Source organism: Pseudochaenichthys georgianus, unplaced genomic scaffold, assembly GCF_902827115.2.
Source record: "Pseudochaenichthys georgianus unplaced genomic scaffold, fPseGeo1.2 scaffold_418_arrow_ctg1, whole genome shotgun sequence".
Classification (NCBI taxonomy): Eukaryota; Metazoa; Chordata; class Actinopteri; order Perciformes; family Channichthyidae; genus Pseudochaenichthys; species Pseudochaenichthys georgianus.
The window spans coordinates 49,896-63,368 of record NW_027262983.1 but is presented as its reverse complement, the minus strand read 5'-3'; the positions used below and the strand labels follow the sequence as shown (position 1 = coordinate 63,368).

At 40.3% G+C, this 13,473-nt stretch overlaps 1 protein-coding gene across 1 annotated transcript in view; it reads left to right on the top strand.

Moving 5' to 3' along the window:
• The window catches only part of LOC117442372 (semaphorin-3F-like), a 35,740-nt gene extending 27,058 nt beyond the window's left edge, over positions 1–8,682 (top strand). Inside the window, exons 11-18 of the mRNA XM_034078370.1 lie at positions 40–184; positions 591–813; positions 2,379–2,467; positions 2,796–2,837; positions 4,798–4,955; positions 5,751–5,818; positions 6,115–6,242; positions 8,280–8,682. Of these exons, the coding sequence (XP_033934261.1) occupies positions 40–184; positions 591–813; positions 2,379–2,467; positions 2,796–2,837; positions 4,798–4,955; positions 5,751–5,818; positions 6,115–6,242; positions 8,280–8,660 (1,234 nt within the window). The 3' untranslated portion in view covers positions 8,661–8,682. The remainder of the gene's footprint in view (positions 1–39; positions 185–590; positions 814–2,378; positions 2,468–2,795; positions 2,838–4,797; positions 4,956–5,750; positions 5,819–6,114; positions 6,243–8,279) is intronic.
• Positions 8,683–13,473: the final 4,791 nt, after the last annotated feature.

The window sequence follows — 13,473 nt, the reverse complement described above, 5'->3', positions numbered from 1 at the left end:
GTGAACCACCTTCTGACGTGTTCTGTGTTTGTGCTGCAGCTCTGTGTTTAAGGGCTCGGCGGTCTGCGTTTACTCGATGGCCGACATCCGCAACGTCTTCAACGGACCGTTCGCCCACAAACACGGACACAACTACCAGTGGACGGAGTACACCGGGAAGATCCCCTACCCGCGGCCTGGATCTGTACGCTACCTTTATTTTATTTTTGATTTCAAAATATAATATTATAATTCATGTTATTATTATTATTATTGATAGGAATTTTTATTTATTTAAAATGTTTCATTTCATGTTTCTTTCAGCTGTTTTTTTTATTTCTTTAAATTAATTTTTATCATTATTTATCATGAAGCCTGTTTATGTTATATTATTAAAAACAACTAATTAATTTGTTTAAAATGTATTAGTTTAATACTTTGTTGGGTTGTTTATTATCATTTATTTTTCTTCTTACCATTAAAAAAAACGGCAAATTATTAATTAAAAAAAAAAAAAACCTGCATCAAAGTAAAACCAAATGATGTCTCCCCTTCCTCCTCCTCCCTTCTTCCTCCTCCCTTCCTCCTCCTCCTCCCCTCCTCCCCTCCAGTGTCCAGGAGGAACCTTCACTCCCGGGATCGGATCCTCCAAGAACTTTTCCGACGAGACAGTGAACTTCATCCGAGCGCACCCCCTGATGATCAACCCGGTATACCCGATACACCGCCGCCCCCTGGTGGTGAGGACCGGCGTGGACTACCGCTTCACGGCGCTGGTGGTGGACCAGGTGGACGCTGTGGACGCCCGCTACGAGGTGCTGTTCCTGGGGACAGGTGAGGCCGTCGCACGGCATTACCAAGCATTCATTGAGAGCCTTATTTGTTTTTCTTGTATCTGCTGGTTCCATAGCCGTTCACTGAAAGACAGGAACAGCCTGAACAGCATTGTTCAAACAGAGAGACTTCAACTTATTTTGTAACCTATTATTCAAAAACTATTGAAAAAGCTTTATTGACATTCAAATATTCAAAGATTCAAAGATTCAACTTGAAACTCTTCTGACCCGAGCTCCTCCAACAATGCAACATATATAATAAAATAAAAAATAAAAATAGTGCAAGAAGTCTCTATATACATGTAAATAGAATATGATATATACAAGAACAAAATGTGAAATTAAATATTGTACATTAAGACTAAATTAAATACGATTTAAAGCGGTGATAACTATTTAGATAAATAAGTAGATTGCAAAATGACAAACAGATGACACACATTATTGACAAAGCTTTGCATAATCTTGACATCTATACATTGTTGAATTGGTTGGATACCTTGTCTTGATACTCTCTCTCTCTCTCTCTCTCTCTCTCTCTCTCACACACACACACACACACACACACACACACACACACACACACACACACACACACACCCACACACACACACACACACACACACACACACACACACCACACACACACACACCACACACACACACACACACACACACACACACACACACACACACACACCACACACACACACACTTGCTAATACACTCAATCAAACACTCTAAAGTAAGTACATACACCTAAAGCAGTGCTTCAGTGTGGTCCGTGGGCGCCCCCTAGTGGTCAGGGAGTATGAAGCCTGTTGATGATCAGAGGCTGTTGTTGGGGCTGCAGAACGTTTTTTAGTGTTGTGGGCAGACCATGCAGGCCAGCCCGATAGTCACCAAGGTTCATGTTTTAATAGCATTTTTACAAAAAAAGCCCAGTCGAGTCTAACATGGGGAAATGGCTTAGACCTCAGAGAGTTAGACTTAGACCTGCGACCATCGGTTTACTGTATTTTGTTTTGAAAATCCACAGCGGAGGTTTGTGTCGTACTTCATGCGGTGTATTTTGCATTTCTCTCAGTAGCCAACGATCTGTGAGTCTGTTGGCTCGGACATAAACTCCGTAATAAATGTAGTGCACATTTCATAAGAGGTGTGAGAAACCTGAGAGCATTTTAAATCGCATTTGAACTAAATGCTTATATAATCTGTAGTTGTGTTGATTTAATGTGTGAACGAGGCGAGAAGGTTAAGCTGTCATTATTAGGCTGTACTGTTGGAGTGGGAAGCAGGCCTATTGTGTTGGATATGTGTGGAGTCAGGTGGTCCGTGAGTGTCTTTTTATTGGTTAAGTGTCCTTGGTATGAAAAAGTTTGAGAAGCACTGACCTAAAGGACCACAATGGGAATAATATCTTGATCTTTATCAAACATATTTAACATATTTAACAAACACGATTCCTCCTTGGGAGAGTGGGAATATATACTTTTTTTTAATAAGTCATACATTTGTTTTTTTTTAGATGTTGCCAATACTTTTTTTGAATGTAATTTCCAGATCGAGGCACCGTCCAGAAAGTGATCGTGTTGCCGAAGGACCCGACCAGCATGGAGGAGCTGACGCTGGAGGAAGTGGAGGTTTTCCGGGTACGTCTCAATATGTCCTCGATATTATTATTAATCTCATATCATTAGATTAAAGCAATTGTTTTTCTATCCCTTGTTAGAGGATTAAATAATGATATTTTGTCGTCGTAAAATAAGATACTTTATTGATTCCAATTTCAGAAATGTTTGCGTTGCAGCAGCAGAAAAAACAACAACAAACAACAATGCATTAGTAGAAATGAAAGAGTGGAAATGAACAATACTGAATTCAAACACCTCAAATAGAATTAAAGCAGCATTAAGAAGTAGAAAATATACACTAGGCCGTGAAGATTACAAATATATTAACTCTTTTATGAATTTCCAGTCCAGAGCTCCAGTGAAAACCATGAAGATATCGTCTAAGAGAGTAAGTTACTTCTTCTATTTAATTATATGTTCATATCTCACACTGTGACTTTTATTCAAGTGCCTGTTAGTCATGTTTTATTATCTTTTAAATGTGTGTTTTTAAATGCCATTTTATAATATGTTTTATGTTCTTAATGTCTTTCATTTTTGTAAAGCACTTTGAATTGCCTTGTGTTGAAAAGTGCTCAATAAATAAACTTGACTTCTAAAAGACACATTTCAGTGGACGAATCAGAATTCCTTTATTCGTCCCACAGAGGGGACATACATGAACCTTCTACATCAACATGTCTCTTCTCCATCAACACGTGTCCCCTCTTCTTCGTGTCTCTTCTACATCAACATGTGTCCCCTCTTCTTCATGTCTCTTCTACATCAACATGTGTCCCCTCTTCTTCATGTCTCTTCTACATCAACATGTGTCCCCTCTTCTTCATGTCTCTTCTACATCAACATGTGTCCCCTCTTCTTCATGTCTCTTCTACATCAACATGTGTCCCCTCTTCTTCATGTCTCTTCTACATCAACATGTGTCCCCTCTTCTTCATGTCTCTTCTACATCAACATGTGTCCCCTCTTCTTCATGTCTCTTCTACATCAACATGTGTCCCCTCTTCTTCATGTCTCTTCTACATCAACACGTGTCCCCTCTTCTCCATGTCTCTTCTACATCAACATGTGTCCCCTCTTCCTCATGTCTCTTCTACATCAACATGTGTCCCCTCTTCTTCATGTCTCTTCTACATCAACATGTGTCCCCTCTTCTTCATGTCTCTTCTACATCAACATGTGTCCCCTCTTCTTCATATCTCTTCTACATCAACACGTGTCCCCTCTTCTTCACGTCTCTTCTACATCAACACGTGTCCCCTCTTCTTCATGTCTCTTCTACATCAACATGTGTCCCCTCTTCTTCATGTCTCTTTTACATCAACATGTGTCCCCTCTTCTTCATGTCTCTTCTACATCAACATGTGTCCCCTCTTCTTCATGTCTCTTTTACATCAACATGTGTCCCCTCTCCTTCATGTCTCTTCTACATCAACATGTGTCCCCTCTTCTTCATGTCTCTTTTACATCAACATGTGTCCCCTCTCCTTCATGTCTCTTCTACATCAACATGTGTCCCCTCTTCTACATCAACATGTGTCCCCTCTTCTTCATGTCTCTTCTACATCAACATGTGTCCCCTCTTCTTCATGTCTCTTCTACATCAACATGTGTCCCCTCTTCTTCATGTCTCTTTTACATCAACATGTGTCCCCTCTTCTCCATGTCTCTTCTACATCAACATGTGTCCCCTCTTCTCCATGTCTCTTCTACATCAACATGTGTCCCCTCTTCTTCCTGTCTCCTCTACATCAACATGTGTCCCCTCTTCTACATCAACATGTGTCCCCTCTTCTTCATGTCTCTTCTACATCAACATGTGTCCCCTCTTCTTCATGTCTCTTCTACATCAACATGTGTCCCCTCTTCTTCATGTCTCTTCTACATCAACATGTGTCCCCTCTGTGGAAAGAGACTCTGAAAGTTTCAGGAACAAAGATTCTCTCTCTTTTTGATCCATTCCTATAAAAACCTGTCTGAAAATGAGCTGATCAGATTTTGGCCACTTTGTGATGTCATAACGATGTGTTGTCTTGTGTAACCATTAGCCAATCAGCAACCAAGGTAACCCCCCCCCCCCCTTATCACCTGAATCTCCTCTAGAGCACCATTGAGTTCTTTGTAACCAAATGTCTCTCAGAGGGGCGTGGGGAGGGGCTCCTTATTTTCATATAACAGACAGAGAATCAGCACTTTGGAAACAGAGGGGATTATGGGTAATGCTGCAATGATCTGATTGGTGTTTCAGCCAATCAGAGACAGGCTCTGGATATATCTGAGACCTGTGATGTATTGATGAAACACAGGATAACAGGGGACCTTAAAGTGCGTTTCTTGCCTCCCAACAGCAACAGCTGTACGTGTCGTCGGACGCGGGGCTGACCCAGGTGTCTCTGCACCGCTGTGGGGTTTACGGCCGGGCGTGCTCAGACTGCTGCCTCGCCCGAGACCCGTACTGCGCCTGGGACGGGGAGAGCTGCTCCGCCTTCACCCCCTCCACCAAGAGGTCAGGGCACACTTCACTGCAGCCGTCAATACTCAACTTAAATAATAATATGTGATACTTATATAGCGCTTTTCTAGAAACCCAAAGACGCTTGTTTTTGACAGTTTAATCCCAGATAAAATGTTCCTTATTGGGTCTTGAACATATTTTCTTGAGGGATTGAAATTAAATGTTAAGTGTCTGTTGTTTCTTGACTTAATATCTTGTCCTTGTTGATATTGCGAAAATGTAAAATGTTATCTGACAAAAAAAGTATTATAGAATGTTACTGTATCATATCATATCGTATCGTATCGTATCGCATCCCCACGTATTGTATATTATAGTATCATATCGAATAATTTCGTATCATAATGTGTCATTGTGTATCATTGTATGGTTTTGCATTGTATCGTATTCAATTTCAATCTTTATTTATATAGCACATTTAAAACAACCTCAGGTGACAGTATTGATCACATCGTATCATATTGTACGGTATCGTCTCGTAAAGTATCGTATTTCATCGCATCACATGGGACCTTATCGTATTGTATCATATTTTCGCGATTTATAGTATCAGATTATATTTTGTCCTAGTCTTATATTCTGTCGTATCGTATTCTGTCGTATTGCGCTGTGATGTACTTTTGAATATACCAGGTCTAGCCGTTGTATTATCTTCTCACTTACCCCCCAACAGTCAACACTACAATGTGGTTGAAATCCAGATATATAGTTAAAAATATTATGATGTTTGATATTTTATCGTCCAGACCTATAGTGTCAACTTAACTCTTAATTTCTTGTTTTCAGGAGGAGCAGAAGACAGGACGTCAAACATGGAGACCCTCTGAGGCAGTGCAGGGGCTTCAATGCCAAAGGTGGGGCAATCCTTCTGTTCTCTTTCACTTTAGAGTGTGTTCGTTCGGAGCAGTTTGGCAAGTTTAGCACAGTTCTACGACAAGGCAATTAAATGTTTCTCTGTGTGTGTGTGTGTGTGTGTGTGTGTGTGTGTGTGTGTGTGTGTGTGTGTGTGTGTGTGTGTGTGTGTGTGTGTGTGTGTGTGTGTGTGTGTGTGTGTGTGTGTGTGTGTGTGTGTGTGTGTGTGTGTGTGTGTGTGTGTGTGTGTGTGTGTGTGTGTGTGTGTGTGTGTGTGTGTGTGTGTGTGTGTGTGCAGTGGAGAAGCGTCTGAGGGAGACGGTGCAGTTCGGGGTGGAGGGCAGCAGCACCTTCCTGGAGTGCCAGCCTCGCTCTCCTCAGGCCTCGGTCAAGTGGCTGTTCCAGAGGGAGGGGAGGAGGAAAGTGGTGAGGAAATAATACGTTTAATTTCTACTGTTTACTACTACACTATACTCATAGCCAGAGCTGGGAAGTAGTGGAGTACAAATACTTCATTACTGTACTTAAGTACATTTTTATGTTATCAGTACTTTACTTCACTACTTATTTTTCTGATGACTTTTTACTTTGACTTCTTACATGTTGAACAAAAATACCTGTACTTTCTACTTCTTACATGTTGAACACAAATACCTGTACTTTCTACTTCTTACATGTTGAACTCAAATACCTGTACTTTCTACTTCTCTCATGTTGAACTCAAATACCTGTACTTTCTACTTCTCACATGTTGAACACAAATACCTGTACTTTCTACTTCTTACATGTTGAACACAAATACCTGTACTTTCTACTTCTTAGATGTTGAACACAAATACCTGTACTTTCTAATTCTTACATGTTGAACACAAATACCTGTACTTTCTACTTCTTAGATGTTGAACCCAAATACTTGTACTTTCTACTTCTCACATGTTGAACTCAAATACCTGTACTTTCTACTTCTCACATGTTGAACAAAAATACCTGTACTTTCTACTTCTTACATTTTGAACACAAATACCTGTACTTTCTACTTCTTACATGTTGAACAAAAATACCTGTACTTTCTACTTCTTACATTTTGAACACAAATACCTGTACTTTCTACTTCTTACATGTTGAACTCAAATACCTGTACTTTCTACTTCTTACATGTTGAACTCAAATACCTGTACTTTCTACTTCTTACATTTTGAACACAAATACCTGTACTTTCTACTTCTTACATGTTGAACTCAAATACCTGTACTTTCTACTTCTTACATGTTGAACACAAATACCTGTACTTTCTACTTCTTACATGTTGAACACAAATACCTGTACTTTCTACTTCTTACATGTTGAACACAAATACCTGTACTTTCTACTTCTCACATGCTGAACTCAAATACCTGTACTTTCTACTTCTCTCATGTTGAACACAAATACCTGTACTTTCTACTTCTCACATGTTGAACACAAATACCTGTATTTTCTACTTCTTAGATGTTGAACCCAAATACCTGTACTTTCTACTTCTTACATGTTGGACCCAAATACCTGTACTTTCTACTTCTCACATGTTGAACACAAATACCTGTACTTTCTACTTTGACATGTTGAACCCAAATACCTGTACTTTCTACTTCTTACATGTTGAACTCAAATACCTGTACTTTCTACTTCTTACATGTTGAACACAAATACCTGTACTTTCTACTTCTCACATGTTGAACTCAAATACCTGTACTTTCTACTTCTTACATGTTGAACTCAAATACCTGTACTTTCTACTTCTTACATGTTGAACTCAAATACCTGTACTTTCTACTTCTTACATGTTGAACTCAAATACCTGTACTTTCTACTTCTCACATGTTGAACTCAAATACCTGTACTTTCTACTTCTTACCTGTTGAACTCAAATACCTGTACTTTCTACTTCTCTCATGTTGAACTCAAATACCTGTACTTTCTACTTCTCTCATTTCCCAAACAGCTGGTTCCTTTAGTCTGAATGTGTGTTTGGTGCGTGATCATTATTCTTTAGAGTCATTGCGTGCCTATTGATTGGAACACGATCCGTGTATCCATCACTTCCTGGTCTTCTCTAAAGAAGAGGGACCAATGGAAACGTTGTCATGTTGCCGTTGTTCAGCATGGAAACATTCATTAGCTAACAATGACATTATTGTTCTATTGATATAAAGGGAGGTCAGGTACTCTTTAAAGCAGCTGGTAGCTATGGGTACTTTTTACTGAAGTACACTTCAAAGCCTCTTTACTTTGACTTGAGTAAAGAAGTTTAGTCAGTACTTCTACTTCACCAGAGTATTTTTAAACACGAGTATCTGTACTTCTACTTGAGCAAAGGATGTGTGTCTCTCTGGATTGCACCATCGGGAATGCTTTGAATCTCGCTGTACTCTCTGTAGTGACAATAAAGGAATCTAATCTAACTTTGATTTTCTTCTTCTGCAGCTGAACCGTGTGGGAGGAGTCCTGAAGACCAACCACGGCATCCTTCTGAAGTTTCTGAACCAATCAGACGCGGGGCTGTACCACTGCCTGGCCACGGAGAACAACTTCAAACACACGGTGGCCCGCGTGGCGCTGCGCATCCTGGACCGGGACATCGTGCTGGCGCTCACCGCTCAGGACGAGGACGAGCAGCCCAAAACTCGCCAGGCGGGGGCGGGGGGGGCGTCTCAGTCGTCCCTCGCCTCCACGCCGTTCCCCCCGGAGATCAGACTGATAAACCAGTACTGCCAGTCGTACTGGGAACAGCTGAGCCCCCGGCAACAGCAGCGCAAACGCACCAGCCGCCGGCACACAGAGGGCCAGGACCAGGGCCTGGGCTAGAGCGCGGACCCCCCCCCCCCCCCCCCCCAACACCCAATACTGTGGACTTTATGGTGGACTTTTTCATTTTTTTACATGCACGTTTGTGTGTCACTTCCATGCATTAGGCGGGTGATGCCTTCATGCTGTCGTTAAAGTGCTATATTTGTGGTTTTGCAGGAGTTTCAGCCTGTTGTGTATGTTTTATGTTACCTGAGATCACTTCAGAACCAGAACCAGAATCAGGTTTGACCAGGTAGGTTAACATGTACGAGGAATTTAACTTGGCGTCGTGGTGCATACATAAGTAAAAAAAACTAAAGAAAACACAGATAGCAAACTATTTTAAAAACACTATAATAACATTACAAAAGAATAATAAAAATATGGTAAAATATAAAATAAAATAAAGCAGTCATTTACTTTGAAATAGAATGCAATAAAAAATAAATATTTTTTAAAGAATCCGAATCGGCTTAATCACCAAGTAGGAATTTGCTCCGGTGTAATGGTGCATACATAAACACAGTAAGAGGTATACATTGCGGAAAACAAGCAAAAATAGTCCTATTATTAAAACTTTTATAAAACAAATTAAAACAAATCCAAAATAAAATATAAATGGATTTGTTTATTTCTGTCAGGGATCAGCTTGTGTTACATTACATTGCATTACATTGCATTGCATTTAGCTGACACTTTTATCCACAGCGACTTACAATAAGTGCGTTCGACCAACAAGATACAACCTTGAAGAAAACAGAATCATAAAGTACATCAGGCTTCATAGAGCAAAAACATTTCAAGTGCTACTCAACTGGCTTTAGTTAAGCCAGACCTTTGTTAGTATATAAGTGCTTTGTTAGTAGTTCTATCGCTCGAAGTGGAGTCGAGAGAGATGAGTTTTCAGTCTGCGCCGGAAGAGTGTTAACTTTGACATCAAATAATCCTTATACATATTTAAGATTCCTCACATATCATATTTGTTATTGTCTCAATGGTGTGTTCAGGTGCTTTGGGAGACGCCAGCCTCCTTGAATGTGGAAGAACAACATTTTAAGTCAAAGAAACTAAAGTTATTTTCACAATGACAATATCTGCTGATCTGCTTCTTCCAGGTTTTATTCTCCAACCAAATGACCTTTGTGAGCAGAGATTGTCACGAGCTGATTCTCAAATGTCGTATTGTCCTTGAATGCACCAACAAACAAATCATTCCTAAACAAATTGTGATGGATCAGAACTTAGGTTTGTTTCATGTAAAGTATATGCAGCATGTAAACAGGCTTCATCCTGCTAAACCACAGGTATGGTACAGTCAATTATCCAGAAACAGAAATGTAATATATTGATTGTGAATATAATATATATGGTCATTGGATTACTCTTGTATTGTATGAAGATAATATGATGATATAAATGCATATGTTGCATGCATATCTGTTTGTTAAAAGTTGTACATTTTAGTCAGTGTGTGATGATGTTTGTAAGGTGTCATGTGTTACGTTAAGCTAATTCCATTGGATGTTGTCATATAATGACTCCTACTGTCCTGTGCTTTAGTAAAACCTCCAGTATGTGAGTGTTGAAGATATGCATAGCATACAGTGTTCTTCCAGTTATGCACTTTGTCGGTGGTGGTGTTCGAGGGAATTTGGGGATCTTTGCACAGATGTATGAGAAAATAAACCTTTTTATTTTATGTACAGTATGTTATTATACAAATGGGATTGGAACTGGCTATGATTTAGTGTCGATTGTTGGTGTTTTGTCATTCTGTGTTTTTAAGAAGGCTCTTTTTAGTCAGAGCCGTTCACCGTCATTGTGAGTGACACCGTGTTGTGTGCCGTCATGGATCACTCTGGAAATGTTCCAACAAATATATAAAACATTTCAGAATCATCCTAAACTTGTTTTCTTTCACTTTCACCTCATAAATATTGACTCACCTCACGTCATGTTTCAGTATTATCAGCAATGATTTATCCTGAAAACATGCATGAAAATATCCTGCTCCATCTATTTAAACATTTTTGATTTATTTTGATAACATTTTAATTACACGTAAAAAAAAGAAATTTCACAAAGGACACAAAACAACATTTTCAAATAGAAAGTTTACTGAACTCAATCAAAACATATTTATTATTTAGTTAAAACCAGATTTTGTTTGCATCAGATCATTATCAAGCAAGTTTTTGTATAACATTATTAGTTCCTTAATATACAGTATCTCTAAGTGAAAGCAAAATAAATGTCATATTGACAAAAAATGTCTTGAATTGCAATAATGTTAAGCCATATTTATGCATGACGGTGTAGTAAACCGGCGCCCCTCCGTTACAAAGCACCGTCTGTACAGACTGAACTACTGCAGCCTTGATCCACTACACAGTATATACAGAAATCAAATCGGGGGGGGGTCCCCAATGACCAATACACCTAATTAAAGCTGAACTACGTGATGAAGAGATGTACCACCTAAAGTCCTAAACCTCGTATAACACATTTACAGTTGACATTTTAAAGTTTCAAGGTTCAATGATGTTATTGTTATGTGTACATAGCTACAGTGTAGTTATGAAAATCTTAGGTCACAGGCTCCTCCAACAGAGCAACACAATAAAACAGATACGGAAAAAAGGCAGGGATGGAGAGGAGCCAAAGACAATGCAGCCATCATCACGGCGCAGGTATCAGAGGGGAATCGAGGTACACTTCAGCTCTGTCGTCAGGGGCGGCGCCAGGGGGTATCTAGGAGTTGCTATATCAACTCCAACAATTGGCCTAGCAACGGCTTAGCAACCCCATTGTTTTGATATGAAAATGTATCATATTTATACACATTCTAGCAGCCCGCGAGAATGTGTATAAATATGATACATTTTCGCGGGATCTATCAGGGGCGGGTCGTTGTAATTTACTGCGTGAACTGTTACTTGGCTAATTCTCAGTAGATCGAAAATGGAAACATTTCTCACAGTCACAAGTCAGCGTAAACGACCGCGATCTCCAACGGAGCCGGCCCAGCCGGACAACCATGCTATCCACAAGGATCCCGATGTTCACTATGAAAACCGGGAGGATTGGGACCACGAAGAACAGGTGCCCCCGCCAACTGACCCGCTGCACCCGCAGCAGCAGGACCAGCTAGCTGCTTCCACGAGCTGCAGTGGAACTAGTGGAACGAGCGCTGCTCCTCTCCGCACCGTGATGATCCCTTTCCTCCACCCTGCTCTCTGCAGAGCTCCACTCCAGAATATACAAATTCTGCTAGTCAGTGATTCTCAGACACAGCGTCTCACCCTTTGAGCATCCAGAAATGAGCAGTCACTCCTCTCAGTTACAAATGGTCATTTTAAATTAATCAAGAATGTGTTGTATTTTCCGACATGGCGCATTGTTCGAGGCGTGCTGACAGTGAGATCTAACACGGGGAATTGTGAATGAGGAGAAGAGAACTGAGAATGAGGAGGAGGAGGAGAGTCACAGAATGAGGCCAGAGAGGAGGAAAAGTGCGTTATTTAGGCAATGTTGTTGGTGGGAGTTAGGGAGAGACCGCCCCTTCCAAGTGTGTATGTGTGTGCGTTTTCCGGTGTGTGTTACGTGAAAGTCATGAGTGTTACACTATTGATTGGTTCTGTAAATAAAGAGAACGTTTTCGACATTGAAGGCTTGAGTGATCTTGAATAGCGGTGAACGCTACAATATGAACAGGCTCGTGCTTGGCCCACTGGTATTGTTTGTTTATTTTGAAAATTAATTGCAACGCCGTGCAGTCATATAGCAACTGCTAAGCTACTGCAGCAAAAAAAACCTGGCGCCGCCCATGTCTGTCGTCATCATCAGATCATGATCCATGGAGAGACAGATCTCTTCAGGGTGTGCCTCCTGAATGATCAGCCCGTCCAGTAAGAGTAATCATGGGAATCGACTTGACAACGAGGTTAAGAGAGAAAAGAGAGCAGGGGGTGAAAAACAGACTCTGGCACCGTTGAGCCCAGTCTACCATAAACACTAAGATAAAGCGACTTGCTAACGACCAGACGTTTTGCAGCTGCTGATTTAATAGAAACATGTTAATCATGTGGCCTGTGGCAAGTTATTAAAAACATTTGTTTTCATTCTTCATAATCAGTAAACCTGCAGATTTAAACTTTAGAGGTTTTAATCTGATGTATCCCTGACCCTAACACAAGTTTTGAAAAAATACAACTGTTACCACACGACTAAGACTAAGTGCATTCTTGTTGCTCGAACACAGAATAAAGCCAGATCATGCAATTTTTGGAAACTGCTCATAAAATCACACCTGCTTCCTACAAACAATACTTATCTTCCTACAAACAATACTTATCTTCCTACAAACAATACTTATCTTCCTACAAACAATATTTTGCTGCAGGCCTTGAGGCCGACTGAATGAAAACATCTGTTGTTATTTTTTTATTCTTTACTGTTTTTCCCATTACCTGTTCTCGTTGGTCGCTTCCTTCTGGTCCTGCAGGGGGGGGGGGGGGGCGGGGGCGTCCCTATGCCCTGCATTTGGAGACAAACACAAACACAAACTGTTCAAATATGTCCAGTTAAAAGAGTTACAATTATTTAAAAAAGTACTCTGCACGTCATTATTGCTTGAACCAAATTAGGTGAGTAACATATAAGTAACAATAAGTAACATAGTTATTAGAAACTGCTCATAAAAAAAATCAACTGACCATGGACTTTTAGCTGTAGATGCTGCCGAATGGAGGAAGCTGGTGCTGTGTGTGGGCCGGAGGGCCAAAAAAAGAAAGAAGAAGAACGTGTTGCCCACATTCTGTTACTGAGTTTA